General features: G+C 44.4%; 1 protein-coding gene across 1 annotated transcript; it reads right to left on the reverse strand.

Annotated features, from left to right (window-relative positions):
- Window positions 1–1,378: 1,378 nt before the first annotated feature.
- Window positions 1,379–1,826, reverse strand: LOC138386091 (large ribosomal subunit protein eL42). Its single transcript, XM_069472299.1, has one exon. The coding sequence runs from the start codon at window positions 1,818–1,820 to the stop codon at window positions 1,500–1,502; it is 321 nt and encodes a 106-aa protein (XP_069328400.1). The 5' UTR covers window positions 1,821–1,826; the 3' UTR covers window positions 1,379–1,499.
- Between the last annotated feature and the right edge of the window lie 17,096 nt (window positions 1,827–18,922).

An 18,922-nucleotide genomic window follows, 5' to 3' on the forward strand; every position in this document is an offset into this window, starting at 1 on the left:
CCCAGCTGTCATCTCAATTTTTTAAAAATGTAACAGTAAATGGTTTTCCAAGGCTGTGGCCAGAGAGGAAGAAGGGAGTTCACAGTCTGCGGCTGCACCTGGGAGGGACACTGGCAGCCCTGTGCTCTTCTCCGGCCACTCTCAGAGGAAGAGAAATCTCCAAGTGGCAGGACTACTTAGCAAAACATCTAAGGAGGATTTTTCAGTCGTTCGCTATGGAGCATAAGCTGTAATTCCCTACTCTGTCTCCCTACAAAACCTTCAGTAAAATTTGTAAAATTGCTAATGCCTTTGGGCAACAGGGAATATTTGGGAGGAAACTGAAGAAACACTGAGTTCTATGAGTGGGCTGGCACAGCGTGGAACACACACATGTGAACGCAGCAGCAAAAGGACAAGAGCACCATTGATAACTGAGTTCCATGAGAAAGGAAACTCCATTTCTTCTGAAGTTATGAAAAGCCCCCACCTCTCGTCATAAACTTCAAAGACCACTGGCCAAATGTCAGTGAGAACGGACACACCAGGAGCTTGTGAGCACAGTGAGTGTTGGCAAAGGAAAAGAAAGAAATTCTAAAGAGCTCTCCCCACCCGAAGATGTCCCCTGAGTGGGTTTATGCAGATCAGCAAGGCAGAAATAAAAGGTTCTCAGCTAAGCAGCATCAAGCTTTCTCCAGCTCAGGGCTTCGTGTCTGCTGTTCCCTCTGCCTGGAATGCTCTTCCCCTGGAACTTCCAATGGCTCACTCCTTTCCTTCCTTCATGTTTCTGCTCTCATGCCAACTTCCCAGAGAGGCCTGGTTTCCCAGCTGGGGAGATCTGAAGACACACATACTCCACAGCTGCAGACAAGTGGTGACTGTCGGACAAAAGTAAGTGCTCGTACACAGAACAAAGTCTGCAAGCCAGGCTGCCAGGCACCACCCCAACTCCACTTCTCACTGGAGCGACTGCCTCGCACCAGTGCAGAAAACCAAACTGCAATCCAAAGGTTATCCCACATGCACAGAACAACTGATTTCCCATGGAGTTGACACTTTCAGAGAGAAGACGCAGGGCTAGAGTTTCCAGAACGCCCAAAGTCTCAGTCCTCCACCCAAACACTAAAGCAACTGCTCAAGCAACTGAAGATCTGAATGAGAATTCAAACAGTGCTCAGGAGCACAGGAAAGGGAAATTTCACCCATTTATTTTTTTAAGAGACAGAGTCTTGCTCTGTTTCCCAGGCTGGAGTGCAGTGGCATCATCATAGCTCACTGCAGCCTCCAACTCTTGGGCTCAAGTGATCCTCCTGCCTCAGCCTCCCAAGTAGCTGGGACCACAGGCACACACCAGCACGCCCATCTAATTTTTCTTTTTTTTTTTTTTTTTTAATTTCCCCGCAAGGGTAATTTTATTGATGGCTCTAGTTTATTCCCTCCCAAAAGACCAACGGCAACCAAATGAAGTTAATTAACATAACCTCAAGATTTTTTCGTCTTCATAATAAAACAAAAGACGCTTAGAACTGGATTACTTGGCCCTTTCTCTTCTTATCTCCTCCCAGTTCGAAATGCTTGCATCTCTTAATAGCCAGCATTCTCTTAGATCTGCAGTTGGGCTCGACACACTCAAGCCTCAGCACAATCTTCTTTGTAGTTTTAGCCTTTTTCCGGAAAATCGGCTTAGTCTGCCCACCATAGCCACTCTGCTTCCTATCATAACGGCGCTTTCCCTGGGCATACAGAGAATCCTTGCCCTTCTTGTACTGTGTCACTTTGTGGGGTTGATGCTTGCCACATTTCTTACAGAAAGTCCGGCGGGTTTTAGGAACGTTCACCATGTTTGCGTGAGCGCTATCGGCAACGAAAGCCCATCTAATTTTTCTATTTTTTTTTTTTTTTGTAGAGACGTGGTCTATTTATGTTACCCAAGTTGGTCTCAAATTCCTGGGCTCAAGCAGTCCTCCTGCCTCAGCTTCCCATAAAGTGCTGGGATTACAGGCATGAGCCACAGCACCCAGCCACCCATATTATTTTTGATAACAAACATTTCCGTCACCTCTGAAAGTTTATCATACCCCTTTTGCAATCTATCCCTCTCTCCAGCCCCCTCCCCAGGTAATTACTGCATGTTCCGGTTACATAAAACTCCAGAAAATACAAACAGAGACAATTGTACCTTGTCACTTCTTATGTTTATGCCTTTTTTTTTTTCTTTTTCCTGCCTATTGCAATGTGTATAACCTCCAGAACCGTGTGGAACAGAAGCATTAAAAGTGAGCATACTTATTGCCAATTTCAGGGGTAAACAACTTGGTCTTTCACCATTTAGAATGATGCTAGCTGTGGTCAAGTTTTTTTAGGGAAGACTGAATGATATAGTTCATGACTCCCTGACTGTACGATGACATCTCTCTGTGGGCTTGTCACATGAATGAAAACCTGGCAGGTTATGGAAAACTGGATCATACAGAATCCTTCAAACAAAGCCCTCCATAGACATTGTTCCATGTTCCTCTTTCATTTAAAATTGCTAAGAAGAAATCTGAAGTCAGACTAATTTTTTTAGTACATAACTTTATTTTTGCCACATTCCTTTTAAGTTTGTGTTTTGATAATTTCACTCTGATTTTATAGTTCTTTATGATAATGAAGGACTCCTTGGATGTACATATTTATGTCTTCATTTCAGAAAATTCCATTCCACCCTTTAAAATTTTTTTTTCTATTCAATTTGTCCTACTGTATTGTTTAGGTCTACAAAATCAGCTGTGCCTTGGATATTGGAATTGCCCTTTATATAGAGCATCCTTTTTTTTTCCTCACATGGAAATATTTGTTATCTTTACTGCAGTGATGGTTTCAGGGGATGTGTACATAAGTGGATCAGACCGTACACTTTATATACATGCAGTTTAGAGCACTGCAAGTATACCTCAATAAAATTGAAAAAAATCTACTTAAAGATGTAGTCAATTTGAAAGATAAGACAAAAATAACTCAGAAGTGAAGAAGTCATGCAATGAAAAATCTGGACTGAGCATTGAATCTATTAAATATAAATTACATCCAAATAAGGAAGAAATCTTAATTATAAGAATATAATCATCAAAATTCCTGGTAAGGAAAGAACTATTTCATTATTTTTAATTGACAATGAGACAAAGTTGAACAAAAACTCCAGAACAAGAGAATAAAGTTAAAGAAGAGAGGAATAGGTGGTCCAAAAATACTAATTTTCTCATCTTTTATATGAAAAAAATAAAGACGGTTGAGTTACTAAAATTGATACATTATTTAAAAAACAGGTTTAAGCATACTACTTAAAGTTTGTAAAAGTAACTGCTAGTAGAACCCCAAAGACTATATGCCTTCCTAATCCAAAGGAAAGAAAAACTCAGCATAACAAAAGGTAGAAACCAAAAAAATAGCAAGAAAGTTTTTGTTTTTGTTTTTGTTTCTGTTTTTATTTTGAAGACAGGGTGGCAATCTTTCACCCAGGCTAGAGTGCAGTGGCATCATCATAGCTCACTGCAACCTCAAACTCCTGCACTCAAGCAATCTTCCTGCCTCAGCCTCCCAAGTAGCTGGGACAACAGGAACATGCCACCTGTTTTGCAAGAAAGTATTAAAAATACACATACACAGGCCGGGCGCGGTGGCTCACGCCTGTAATCCTAGCACTCTGGGAGGCCGAGGTGGGTGGATCACTCGAGGTCAGGAGTTCGAGACCAGCCTGAGCAAGAGTGAGACCCCGTCTCTACTAAAAATAGAAAGAAATTATATGGACAACTAAAATATATATATACAAAAAATTAGCCGGGCATGGTGGCACATGCCTGTAGTCCCAGCTACTCGGGAGGCTGAGGCAGTAGGATCGCTTAAGCCCAGGAGTTTGAGGTTGCTGTGAGCTTGACTGACGCCACGGCACTCACTCTAGCCCGGGCAACAGAGTGAGACTCTGTCTCAAAAAAAAAAAAAAAAAAAAAAATACACATACACAGAAAGAGAGAGAGAGCTTTCAGATAAAGGTAATCAATTATAATATAATCAGAGAAACTTAATAAAAGGTAAAAATTCTCACATTAGATTAAAAAAGCAAACTCTAAGTATATACTGATATATAAAAACAAAGTGACTCAGAAGAGCCAAAAGTCAAGTTATGAACAAAATAACAGATAAAATGATGGTACCTAAATAAAAAGAAAGCAAGGGAAAGTGTATAGTATTCATATCAGAGAAAGCTGAATTCAAGGAAAAATCAGTAAGTTATATACAAGGCTAGCTTCATCATGATGAACTTTATAATCCGCAGTGAAAAGATATTTCTCATGAAGCAGAAAAAAATGATACAAACACATTAATAGTAAGTCCCTATCATCAAGAAAAAAAAGTTATTGATGTCTGAATAATAGATCTTACACTGTACATATATCTTATATTGTACATGTATATCTAATTCTGTATCCTGAAAAGAAAAATATAATACACTCTCTTTTCAAAACCAATAGAAGACTATATAATTTTGTAATATATTAGATCACAAAGGAAACCTCAATATATTTCAAGAGTGAAATAGAAACCACATTCTCAAGCCATAATAAAACTAAAAATAATAAAGTCGAAGCAAAAAAAAATTAATACTCAACCTATTGGAAATGTAAAAAAAAAAATCTCATTTTTCCTTGTTTTAAAGAGGAAATCAAACTACAACTGCAGCCTATCTAGGAAATTACAATAACAAGGATATTATATGTTAAAACCCCACGGAATAGGGTCAATGCTGAAGGCAAAGTAATAATCATATCCTTACAGACGTCATGGAATGCAAAAACTAATCGAGCATTCTGGGGAACTTAGAAAAATTAATACAAAACTTAAAGAAAACGGAAGGGGAAAAAATAGAAGAATTGATAATGAATTCAAGATTCAGGTTTTTTTGAAATATGAAGTAGAGAGACCACAAACTAGCTTGATCATTTTTTAAAAAGACAGGGATCGAAGAGCACAAATACATAAAATAAGGATTAAGTAAGGGAAATAATTATAAGAACATGTAAGCAACTCTATGCTAGTGAATGGTCTTCTAGGAAAGGATATCTTACTCAAATTGACTAAAGAAAGGATGGAAAGGCTAACTTAAAGATTTTTGGTAGAAATTGAAAAAGCTGTCAATGAACTATTCCCCCACAAAAGCTTCACGCTCAGATGGTTTGATGGCAATTCTGCCCAACCTTCAGGGAACGGATGCTTTCTATGCTATTTAAACTATTCGAGGGCACAGAGAAAGACGGAAAGCTTCCTGATTCATTCGGGTGCCAGTTTTTTACCTACTGTCTCTTGGTCCTAAGACTACTCTTCTGTAATCAGCTCCATACTGGGACTGGGACCCACTGTCATTCAGATGGCAACAGGGGGCCCTGAAGGGAGATGAGCTTCCACAGCTGCAGCTGGTCCCAACCTCCAGTCTCTTTGTCACCCTGTAGGAGCCTCATCACACCCTTTCAGACACATCAACAGCAGCCTGGCCGAGATCTACGATCTACGCACTAATTCTATGGGGCCCTCTGTGTTCCCGGGTTCCCCTTTTATTTCTTCAGCCCTAGAGGAGGAGGCTGATTCCTGAAGTCATTAACTCTGGGTTACCTAGATGTCCTCTCTTTGTTCTTTGAGCCCATCAATACCTGTCACAAACTCCCTGCATTAAATCCCTTTTGTCTGTCACACTTAGTGCGCTTTCTGTTTTACTGGGTGGACCCTGACTGATGCAAACACTGATAGCAAGGCCAGTTAAACATCTCTCTTACACACACACACACCAGATCAATCTCAGTTATAAATATTGATACAAATGCTTAATAAAATACTAGCAAATAGATCACATACAGATAAATACATACCATGAATGAGTTTATTCAAAATAGATCACAGAGGACTCAGTAGTTCAAAGGAGGAAAAAAAAAGTATGACCATCACAAATGATGGCCCATTGAGACATTTGATAAACTTCCACTGCCTTTTCTAATTGGAAGAAGAAGACCACAGTGAAGAAGTCAGAAGAAAGCTCCTTGTGCTTGTATTTGCATAAATTATTAATATCTCTGGAAAGCCACACAAGAAATTGATAACTTTGTTTGCCTCTGGGTAAAGAGCACAGAGGACAAGGGTGAGAAGAACAGTTTTTAAATTATACCTTTTTTTTGTTTGTTTGTTTTAAGAGATGGGGTCTCACTCTGTTGCCCAGGCTGGAGTACAGTGACACGATCATAGCTCACTGCAGCCTCAAACTCCTGCCTCCTGCCTTATCCTCCAAAGTAGCTGGGACTACAGGTGCATGCCACCATGCCTGGTTAATTTTTTTTTTAATTTTTTGTAGAGACAGTGGTCTCACTATGCTGCCCTCATTGGTTTGGAATGCCTGGGCTCAAATGATCCTCCCACCCCCGTCTCCCAAAGTGCTAGGATTACAGGCGTGAACCATGGCACCCAGACTATACTTTCTTATTATAGCCTTGTGCACCTTTTGAATTTTGAACCATGGGAATGTGTTAAATATTCAAAAAATAAGAAGTAAGTCTAAGAGTAAAAAATGTTTTAAAAATTTGAAAGATGCTTTTTAGTAAAATATAATTGGGTTAAGACTACTTTAAGATGATAATATATTTTATGTACACTTGTGGGCATGCACACACATATTAGGAACAAATCAAGGGCACCCACTTCCTCTGTAACTGAACATTATTTGGGAAGTGCTGAACCATAAAAACAAGAGAACCAATAAGAAAAATAAATCATTGAAAATAAGAGGGAAGGAACACTCTTACACTGCTGGTGGGACTGCAAACTAGTACAACCTCTGTGGAAAGCAATATGGAGACACCTCAAAGAACTAAAAATAGAACTACCATTTGATCCAGCAATCCCACTACTAGGCATCTACCCACAGGAAAAAAAGTCATTTTACAATAAAAACATCTGCACAATTCACAATTGCAAAGATATGGAAACTACCCAAGTGCCCATCAATACATGAGTGGATTAATAAAATGTGCTATATGTATACCATGGAGTTCTACTCAGCCACAAAAAACAATGGTGATCTAGCACCTCTTGTATTATCCTGGATAGAGCTGGAGCCCATTCTACTAAGTGAAGTATCCCAAGAATGGAAAAACAAGCACCACATGTACTCACCATCAAATTGGTATTAACTGATCAACACTTAGGTGCACATCATCGGGTGCGGGGCAGGTAGGAGGAGGGTGGAGGGGATGGGTAAATTCATAACTAATGGGTGCAGAGCGCGTAACTAATGGGGGATGGGCACACTTGCAGCTCTGGCGTGGGCGATGCAAAGGCAATATATGTAACCAAAATGTTTGTACCCCCTTAATATTCTGAAATTTAAAAAATAAATAAATAAATAAAATAGGAGGGGAAATTTTACTTATTTCCTGATGATACGGTTATATGCCTGGCAAGTCTAGTTCAATAAGGTGACTGGTTAAAGAATGGACGGAGGGATAGATAGGTAGTTTTAAAGCTTTCATACAACAAGCAATAACAGTAGTATCAGGACCAGACAGGATCGGGTTTGGAAAACAGAAACTGTGCCAGTTATCATAAGAGAGAGGAGTTTAGGGACTTGGTCAAACAGGCACTGAAGAAGTGAAAAGGGGACTGTGGTGGACAAAAGAAAGACCCCCCTTGAGATGCCCACATGGGAATGCCCAGAGCCCGCAAACACGTGCGCTTACGTGGTAAGGGAGAGCTGAGGTCGCAGATGGAATTAAGGCTGCTAACGCACTGACCTTAAAACAAGGAGATGCCCCCGGAATACCCGGATAGGCCCAACGTCGTCACAAATGTCCTTGTAAAGAGGAGGGAGGAGGCAGAGTGGGAGAACCAGAGAGATGGCAGCATGAGACGCGCTTGGTCCCTCGTAGCTGGCTTGGAAGGTGGACGAGGGGGCCTTGAGCCCAGGAGTGCCGGGAAACTGGAAAACACAGGAAACAGATTCCCCCCTCGAGCCTCCAGAAGGAATGAGCCTGCCGACACCTCCACTGGAGCCCAGTGAGATGGGTGTTGAACCTCTAACCTCCAGGCCTGTAAAATAAGAAATTTGCGTTGTTTTAAGCTGCTGCATTGGTGATGGTTTGTTACAGCGGCCACAGGAAACTCATGTGGGGACAGTGGGGTAACACGGAGAAAGTAACGGCAGGAAGCAGCTGTCACTGAGGGCTAGGGAAGCCAAGAGGCTGAGAGGTCTGGAAGCTCAGAGGACAGGTCTGCAGCGCTGGTCCAGACCTCGGAGGAAGGTGCTGTCCAGCAAGGGCTGGTGCCCTGGTTCCTGAGGGTGCGAAGAGGCTGCCTCAGGGTGTGCACATGGGCACAGCCACCTCCTGTGGCCTCACAGGGGCACGGTGTCGATGGAACCCAACGTGCAGTCGGCCTTCAGAAGAGAAGTGTAGTTTCTCAGCATCACAAAGCTATAGAAGGGCGAGTCTGGGGCTAAGAGATAACAGTGAACAGCTGCCATAGTAACTTAGAAGTCATTACTGAAAAAATATTTTCATTTACAATATCAACCCCAAAATATATTTTTAAATCCCAAGGAATGGATAAACTGCAGTATATCCACACAATGGAATATTATTCAGTGGTAAAAAGAAACGAGCTATCAAGCCACAAAAAGACAAGGAGGAACCTTAAATGCATAGAGAAAGAAGCCAATCGGAAAAACTATTGTGAACAGATAGAACCCAAACTCTGTATAATATTAATAATTTAAAGAGATTTATTTTGAGCCAGATATGTGCAACCATGGCCCAGAGAGCAACGCCCAAGAAGCCTAGAGCAGGTGGTCTCCCTGTGGTTGAGTTATAGTTTGGTTTTAAACATTTCAGGGAGACAGGAATTACACATAAAGTCATAAATCGATACATGGAAGGCATACATTGCTTTGGCTCCAAAAGGCAGGACAGCTCAAAGCAGGAGCTTACAGGCTATAGGTGGGTTTACAGATTCTTTGATTTGTAATTTGTTAAAGAAATGAAGCTTTGTCTAAAGGTGTACAATGTTTTTAAGTTAAGATAAGGTATTCTGTTAATCAAAGACAAGTCACCAAACATATATCGGACACACACCAAGATTCAAGTGATCTGTTAGGTAAACTGGTGACCTGCAGGTGTGGTTTAACCTTTGTCTTACATGGCTTTGGGCTTCTTAATGATTTTGCATCATACTGTTACAAAAAATAACTCCAAAATGGGTAAGACGAGGAGTGTCTGACTTCCCTTCTCATGGCCAGCAATTCAGCTTGAGGGTCCCCTTGGCCAAGGGGAGGGGCTTCAGTCAGCTGGGTGGCTTAAGATTTTATTTTAGTTCACACTGTATACTGTATGACTCCAGCCACATGACACTCTGGAAAAGACAAAATTATGGGTATAGTAAAAAGATCTGTGGTCGCCAGGGGCTCACGGGGAAGGGAGGGATGAATATGTGGACCCCGGGATTTTCAGGGCAGTGAAACTATTCTATATGATACTGTTGGGAACATGTCATTATACGTGTGTCAAAACTCCCAGAATGTACAACACAAAGAGTGACCCTACTGTAAACTATAAAGTATAAACTATACGTTAGGGTTAAGGATAACGTGTCAGTACTGACTCATCAGTTGTGACAACCGTACCACACCCATGGCAGGGGGCGGGAGGAGGCACTCGGGGACACTCCATACTTTCTGCATCCCTAACACGGCTCAAAAAATAATAAATAATAAAGCTTATTTATTAATAATAAATAATTAATAAAGCTTATTAATTTTTTTTAAAGCCCAAGGAAGAAACCTGGGAGGTTTGCAGGACCTGTGTGAAGGTTTTAAAACCCTCCTGAGAGAAATTAATGAAGACTTGAGGAAATAGAGGATTACTCCTTGTGTTTGAATAGGATGACTCAATGCACTTAATATGGTGACAGTGTCTTTTTCCTGAGATCAATCTATAAATTCAATGCGATCTGATACAAGCCTTAACTTTTTGGGGGGTGGGGGAACTATTTTTGAATTCAACCATAAGAATTAACACAAGAGAATAGGTAGGGAATTTCTGGAAATGAAGAGAAACAAAGGGCCACGTGGCCTGCAGGGTGTGAAAAGTGACTCAGTGCAGGACTCATCTCTTGTTCTCACTGCCCAGCGCCCACTTGCACTTACCCTTCTGGTCTGGCCACACCCCCATTTTTCCATTGTGGAATCTCATTCTCCCCTCCCAGCCCAAGGACTCTGGGTGAAGCTGACTCCATCCCCGGCATTGACCCAGGCCTGCCCGGGGATGTCCTTGGACCCCATCCAGGCTGGAGAGGCAGCTAGAGTTGAACCTGACAAGGGTCAGGCTTAGCGTGTTTGGCCTAGGCTGGCAGCAAAGTGGAGAGATGGAAAAAGAAAGGGCCCTGGAGACTTTTCGCACCACCCAGTCTTTCATTTACTTGAGTCAGTATGTTCCCCTGCTGCTTAAACCAGTTTAAGATGAATTTTCTGCCCCTGGCAACAGAAAGGTGTCCTAACTGATACACAAAGCTACAGTAATTAAAACAGCATGGTACTGGCACAGCCGTAGACAAATACAAGGGTAGATTCTTGGAACAAAAGAGAATACAAAAATAGATTCACCAATATATGAATATGTATTAAATAATAAAAGTGACATTTTAAGTTAACTGGAGAAAGATACATTGCTCAAGAAATGGGGTTGAAACACCTGGCTAACCATTTGGAAAACAAAGTTTGGCTTTCAACCTCGACATCAAAATAACTCCACAAGGATCAAAGATATAATCTTAAAAAGAAACTATAAAACCCAGAAGAAAAGGAATGAATATTTTTATAATCTTGGGGTGGTGACGGCCTTTCTAAGCAGAAAGGGAAAAAAAACAACAAATTTAGCTATGTAATAAATACAGAATTTAAAGTTGGCAAGAAAAACCAATTAAAAATCAAAAGGTAGCCTTAAACTGGAATAAAAATCATTATATCTGTATAAAGGAGCTCTGATAAATCAATGAGAAAAAAACTGAAAAGAAAAATGGGACTCGAACCAGCCTGAGCAAGAGCGAGACCCCGTCTCTACTAAAAATACAAAGAAAATTAGCAGGACAACTAAAAAATATATAGAAAAAATTCGCCAGGCATGGTGGTGCATGCCTGTAGTCCCAGCTACTCGGGAGGCTGAGGCAGGAGGATCGCTTGAGCCCAGGAGTTTGAGGTTGCTGTGAGCTAGGCTGATGCCATGGCACTCTAGCCTGGGTAACAGAGTGAGACTCTGTCTCCAAACAACAACAAAAAAAATGTTCAAAAAAAAAGAAAAATGGGACAAAGATATGAATACAACTAGCCAATGACAAAGAGAAATTTAAGAAATTCAAATGAAAGCAACAATATTTTTCAACAGGTTAGCAAAGGTTTAACTTTATATTAAACTGACACTCAAACACACTGGTGAGGGTGTACCTCAGTACAGCCATTTAGCAGGGGGTTGACAACACGGATTACAATTTAGCATATGCGTACCTTTTCACTCAATAGTTTCTAGACCTTACCCAAAAGAAATACATGTTAGCAAAAATACATGCACAAAATATTCATTGTAGCACGTTTTCATTAGCAAACAAGAAGGGAAAAAAGACACAACTCAAGTGTGCCTCGTCAGGGGAGTGGTCAAGTTTCATGAGCTAAATCCACTAGACAGCAATTAAAAGCTCCTGTCGGGGTCACAAGCAGTGCATATTTTGCCAAAACTACCAGTTTTCTGTCCTCGTCTTACCGTCTCAGCAGCCAAGTCAGATGTTGGACCACTTCATCCTGGAAACCTTCTTCCTGGGGCCTGGGGACACTGCGTGCTTTCTTGCAATCTCTTTGTTTGTTCTTTTTCCCTCCCGGACCCAAGTCTCTGTCCTGGACTTCCTCCTCTCCTCTGCACGGTGATTTCATAAATGGTTTTAAACTTTCATTCCGATGCTGCTCTCTCTCAAATCTGCCTGTCCCGGAACGCCACTGCCTCCGTGATCTCCTCACTTGAGAGTCTCGTGGACGTCTCCAGCTGAATGTGGCTAAAGCAGAAATGTTAATTCTCCAACTCTGTGCTTTCCCCAGCTCAGTAGGTGGTGTCACTCACTGGCCCCTCAGTCCCTCAGGCCTAGAACCCAGGTGTCATTCTTGCTTCTCTCTTCCCCTCGACATCTTACAACAATTCACCAGTGAGATACTGGCCAGCTGCTACTAGTTGTGTACCTACTACCCTTTCTACTGTTTTTTCTTACTTGAAAAAAAAACTCTAATTTTGTTTGGGGTTAGCAAAACGTACCCAGATAAAGACATTTATATTTCCCAGCCTTCCTTACAGCTACATTTTGGCCGATGAACTGTAAGCTAAGACTTCCAGGAATTCAGTTTAGCAGCTTTTTAACAATGACTGGAACACACATGTGATGCAGGTGGTATGCAGCCACCTTGTGACTGTGAGGCAACATGTATGAAATAGTTGACTTCTATGTTCAAATCCTTCAACTACCTGGTATTCATATATATATGTATATAGTGGGGTGAGGTGCCTTTTCTTTTAAAGCCACAACTTGAAGTTTATTTGATCAGCTATCATTCATCCAAGAGACCAATATTAGTCATTTTCACATTACTGCATTCCAGGTCTAGCTTCTGGCTCCTCCTAAATTGAAAATTAGTTGCAAACAGACTTATAGATGTCCCCAAAGCCAGCAAGCTGTGGGCTCCTTTCCTGTTCCCAAACCTGCCTGAATGCTGGTCTTGCAAAGAGTGACTTTTTCTTATTCTTTCTTTCTTTTTTTTTTAGAGACGGGGTCTGTCGCCCATGCTGGATTGCAGTGGTGCAATCATAGCTCTATACCTCCAATTCCTGGGCTCAAGTGACCCTCCCGCCCCAGCCTCCTCAGGTAGCTGGGACTGCAGGCACATGCCATCACACCCAGCTAATATTTTTATTTGTGGTAGAGACAGGGTCTCGATATGTTGACCAGGCTGATCATGAACTCCTGGCCTGAAGCAATCCTCCCATCTAGGCCTCCCAACCAAAGTGCTGGGATTATAGCTATGAGCCACCACACCTGGCCAAGAGTGACTTTTAAAAGAAGAAAAGAAAATTCATAATTCTAAGAGTTGCCCCAATCCTCCAACAGTTGATACAACCCCTGATCCCCAGAGTAGAAAACAGGGAGCCAGTAACAGATGCAAGCAGGGGAAACCTCAGCTGCAGCCGGCTATAACCCTCATAAACATGCACATGCCCGCACTGGCCACTGCCTTTGGGGACCGTGAGCATTACCACAGCCGAGAGGGGAGTCTCGATCTATCCATTACGAGGGAACAAAAGAAGAACCTTTTCAAATAGGCATTTTATTGATTTAACACATGCCAGTCACTGCCTTTTGGTTTTTGTATTCCCGCTGTTATTTCCTTTCTTTACCCCACTTTTTATCTCCAAAGGTACAGTTTTTCTAAATGGACTAAATAAATAAGTCTGTGAAAAGGCAAATCCGTAGCAGGATATGGGGCACATGGCAAGGCGTGGGGGTGGAAAATGTACTTGCCAGGGAGTCGATAAAGTAATCTCTCTTTTGAGGTGTGCCTTGGAATCTGGGAAACAGTCTGAGTTTGTCAGGCAAGAGGAATAGCGTTCGGGGCCGGCGCTCTGCAGGGCGCTTCGGTGCAGACACAAGTCTCGACAGGACAGCGCAGCAGGTGTGAGTGATACACCGAGAGGCTGCAGGGAGAGCCCAGGTTGTATATCACTCGCTAGGACTGCGACCTGTCAGGCCCCTAAACCACCTGGCGAATTCTTGGAAACTTCTCTCTCTCTCTACTAGGGCTCTGGCTTCCATTTGACTGTGGACTTTCCAGAAAGGTCTATCCAGGGATAAGTTAAGCCAGTGCAAGTTAAAACCTCAGATGGCACTGATGTGACTTATTCAGCACCCTGTGTTTAAGACACAAAGAAAATAACTTTACTCCCAGCTAAATGACATGCAGGCACGGTGTTCTCTCCCAGAGAGTTTTGAGTCAGGGAAGGGGAAGCCCCTTAAGGCCGCGGAATCGTGTCCCCTCTGATGTTGTGCTTCTGCGGGGCAGGTTCCCAAGGCTCCCCTGGATGTTGGTAACAGTAGCTCCTGGCTCAAGTGACCTTGCGATGCGGGGGCTCGAGTTACCTGCTCTGTAAATGAGGATTGGCCAGAGCAGCGCTGAAGGCCCTGCCTGCCCTCAATAGCCCAAGGCTCCTTACACTTTATATTTCATCCTCTGGTGGCAAGAAAGCAGCAAGGGCTGGGTACGGGGACAGCGGCGGCTTCAAGGGCCCTTTATGACACCCTACTACTCTCTCCTCGAGTAGGAGATTTTCAAGCACAGAAGCACTTGGTCCGGGCAGAGCAATCCGTGGGCTGGTCGTTGGAATAACTAAGCCTGGCTCTGTGCCTGGGCCTTCCTGTGTCCCCAGATCACCAAGTCTGGAAGGAAATCTCAGCTCTCTCTCCCCAGTGTTGCGAATGCACGTAACCTTCATCTTCGGACACCTCCAATGGGAACTGCTCTAAGCAAACTTCTCCTCCCGCCGGCAACATTCAGAGCCCCGCAGGGGCCACACAACCATGCCCGAGCCCCAGGATGGTGGTGGAGGGACGGGTGGAGGAGAGGCGACAGGTGTGTGGTGGCTTCGGGAGGGTGTCGAGTGGTAGATGAGTGGGGGGTGGGGGGGTGGTGGGTGGATGCGTGGTGGACGGACGTTGGTTGGAATGGTGGTGGCTGGGTGGGTCGGCGTGGGTGGACTGTCGGGGTCGTAGGTGCATAGGCAGGGCCGTGAGTCATTGGCCACAGGAAAGAAGCCAGGAGCTGTAAAAACCCATTTTTTTAATAGTATTGAGAGAGAAATGACCAATGTTCACAATGATTCCAACACATCCTCTGGTTAAGGGGTAACGGGAGAGACAAATGCTCCTCATTTGTTTAATATTTTCCAGCCTGTGAGTTCAGGCTTCGCAGAATGTGGATCTTCAGCCGAGTTGTCATCTCCCAGCTGTCATTTGTATAGTCACACGACAGTGTCGTTCTTACCTTTATAAACAATTCATTCCTTGAACAGCTATTTACTCGTCGTCTAGCTTTTATCAAGCCCCATGCAACACGCTGGTTCTATTTCTTTTCAAATAAAAAGTGAATGCAGTCTAGAGTAAGCAGACAGAAAGCATGGAAGAAAATGAATTTATAATCATAAATGGTGATCGATGCTATGAAGAAAATGGGCCTGGAGTCATGAGGGAGAATGACAGGGTAGGTCTCAACCAGGCGGGGAGGTCAGCAGAGACATCCGAGAAGGAGACATCGAAGCCAAGACCCGAGGGCCAGGAAGAGCCAGGCAGGACAAAGGCAAGAGAAAGGGCCCCAGGCAAAGACACAGCCTGTGCAAAGGCCCTGTGCAAGGAACAAGCTGGGGCGCCCAAGGGCAGCCAAGAGGCCTGTGTGGCTGAGGGTAATGCCCAGGCTGACCACACCTCCTGGTGTGCTTGGGACAGTCCAGTTGATGCCTGTTGTCCCAGTGCGGCGTCCTTGTTTGGACAATATATTTCATGGCCACCCTGATCGTAAGCAAGAGAGAAACAGTAAGAAACGAGGAGGGGCAGCGGGGGAGCCAACCATGAAGGCTGCGGGAGGAACTGTGAGTTTATTCTAAGCCCGCTGAGGAGCAACTGGATGGGGTTTCTGTAACGTTCCCAGGGTCCCGTCTACACCTGATGAAAGCAGTTGGGAAGCTCAAGACTGGGGATTTCCACCCACTCATAAATCAAAACATACTTACCGAGCACACCAGACGTGACACTGTACACTGGGGATTTAAAAATGAAAAAGAGAAGATACACAGATGGCCAGGAAGCGCGTGAAAAGCTGCTCTGCGCCGTTGCTCACTAGGGAAGTGCCAACCGAGGCCACAGTGAAATACCACTACATGCTTACTAGGATGCCTAGAATTAAAAACCAAAAAGGAAAAGCACATGTTTTGACAAGAATGGAGAGAAACTGGAGGCCTCTCACATTGTTGGTGTGAATGTAAAATGTGCAGCTGCTGAGAAAACTGTTTGGCAGTTCTTCAAAAACCTAAACATGTATTGGTTTCTTAGGTCTGCCGTGACAAAGTACCACAGACTGAGTGGCTTAGACAAAGGAAGTTACTGTCTCAGTTCTGGAGGCTGGAAGTCCAAGGTCGATGCGTTGGTAGACCTGGTTCCTTCTGTCTGTTTTAGGCTCTCTCCTAGCTCCTGGGAGTCTCAGGTGTCCTTGGCTTGCACATGGCCACCTTCTTCCTGTGTGTTCACAGCATCTTCCCTCTAGGTGTGTCTTTGTCCAAATTTCCCTTTTGAAAAATAAGAACACTCAGCTGGGCGTGGTGGCTCATGCCTGTAATCCCAGCACTCTGGGAGGCTGAGGAGGGAGGATCACTTGAGCTCACGAGTTTGAGACCAGCTTGAACAACAGCGAGACCCCGTCTCTACTAAAAAATAGTAATATTAGCCGGGCATGGTGGCGCATGCCTGTAGTTCCAGCTACTTGGGAGGCTGAGGTAAGAGGATCACTTGAGCCCAGGAGTTGGAGGTTGCAGTGAGCTGTGATGATGCCACTGCACTCTACGAGGGCAACACAGTGAGACTCTGTCTCAAAACACAAACAAACAAACAAATAAAAAAACCCAAAAAGACCACTAGTCAGACTGCATCAGGGTGCACCCTAATGACCTCACCTTAATTTGATCACATCTGTAAAGACCCTATTTCCAAATAACATTACATTCTGAGGTACTGGGTATTAGGACTTCAACACATCCTTTCGGGGTTCATAATTCAACTTTATACACTTTGACCCAGCAATTCCACTCCTGGGTTTATACCCCAAAGAACTGAAAACAGAAGCTCAAACAGATACTTACACACCAATGTTCACAGCAGCATCATTCGCAATAACCAAAAAAGTAGAAACAACCCAGTGTCCATCAACAAATGGATGGATAAATATGGTGTATCCATCCAATGGAATATTACTTGGCCGTGAAAAGGAATTAAATTCTGATACATGCTACATCTTGAAAACATTATGCTAAGTGAGGTAAGCCAGATGCAAAAGGACAAATACTGTATGGTTCCACTTACGTGAACTATCTACACCAGGCAGAGTCATAGAGACAGAGCATAGAGGAGAGGTCACCAGTGGCTGGGGTGGGGGACAGGGAGCTACTGCTGAATGGGCACAGAGTTTCTGTTTGGGGTGACGAAGATCTGCAGATGGATAGCGGTGATGGGTACACAACGTTGTGGATGTAATTAATGCCACCGACTGTACACTTAAATATGGTTAAAGTGGCAATTTTTATGTTCTATATATGTTATTACAATTTAAAAGAAAAAGAAAGAATCCAGTCCCTGCTTTCCATGAGTTCACAGACTGGTGGTAGCCGTAGGGGGTGAAGGACAAAGGGGGCTGAAGAGGGGGTGCTCCTTCCCCTCTGGAAACGCCCGTGGTGGCAGGCTTGGTGACAGCACCCACCCTGACAGGGCAGGAAGAGGAAGACTCCCAGGCACCCGGGAGACCCTGCTGCTGGTGACAGGCCAGGTCTGGGCAGGGGCTCCGTGAGGACACCCTTCAGTGGTGTCGGTGGCCAGCTCCAAGAGAGACCAAGATGACTCTCAGATTTCCTATCAGTAGTTTCCAGAGTCAAACGCAAAACCACACTGACGCGCCCTGAGCGCTTGCTGTGTCCATCCCCTAGGAACCCGAGGAGAGAAGGGCTATCGGTACCCTCGTCTTTCCTGTGGGAAGCTAAGCCAGAGGGGCCAAGGCCACAGCTGCTTGGTGGCGGGGAGGGGGCTCCAGCCCAGTACTCTGGGCCCAGGATCGCCTGCTCGGCCCCCCTCTCTCCTGCCCGTTTCTGCCAACAGCAGCCGGGGTGGTTCTCTGGCTAAGCCAGGCAGGGGGTGGCCAGCTCGGTCTCCCTCCTGTCATCCAGCTGTGGCCGAGGCCCTCCACAGACTCTGCAGAGGTCACCCAGGACCTCCCCTGGATCGTTCCACAGCACTAAGGTCTGAAGAGGACAGAAAGGAGACCCCGTGAAGAAGGGCCACTCCCGACCCGTCCAGCATGGCCGCGCGGAGCCCTGAGAACAGCCTGCAAAGTCCACGCCCACAGAAACTGACTCCCTCCCTCCCAAAGGCTGGTGCTGGGGACATTTCCACCCAGGCTGCATTTCCAGTTCTCTCATTTTGTTACGCACAATGTAACAACCCCATGCTACATTGGAAAATAAAACTCAAGTTGCACAATTCCGCACTTCTGCACAGATAAGCACAAGTAGCCAACCAGGAGGTGACAGCAAAGGCTCCGTCGTGTCTGTGGCTCCCGAGAGGCCAGAAGTGGCTTCTGGTCCCATCCGGCTGAGCTCGGGCAGTTGCCCAGCAGGGTCTTGCGTTTTACACAGGCCTCTGGACGGCCAGATTGCGCTTTTCCCATCTGCTCATTAGCCAGGAAACAGGGGCTCCCAATTAATCCAGAGCTCTGGCCTTAGAATTAAAAATAGCCGGTGACTCATGGACCAGAACCAAGACCAGACATGCCCTCTTGTCACTTGGGCCAGGATGCTCCATGAAGCTGTTATTTCCTCTGCTGAAGAGGTTTCTTCCATGTAGGGTGGCACAGTGGTTTGGCAACGTACAGGTTTGGAGGTCCCCCTTCTTCCTCAAGGGTGTTTATTCTGAAAAAGCAAGCCCAGAACGAGAACTGGTATTATCTGAAATACTGGGAAGAGGGTGCAGGTTGATCTGTGTGGTTCAGAGCACATTACCAGGGATGGGTTTTGATTTCCTATATGGAAGAACTGCC

Source organism: Eulemur rufifrons, chromosome 7 (genome assembly GCF_041146395.1).
Source record: "Eulemur rufifrons isolate Redbay chromosome 7, OSU_ERuf_1, whole genome shotgun sequence".
In the NCBI taxonomy this organism is placed as follows: Eukaryota; Metazoa; Chordata; class Mammalia; order Primates; family Lemuridae; genus Eulemur; species Eulemur rufifrons.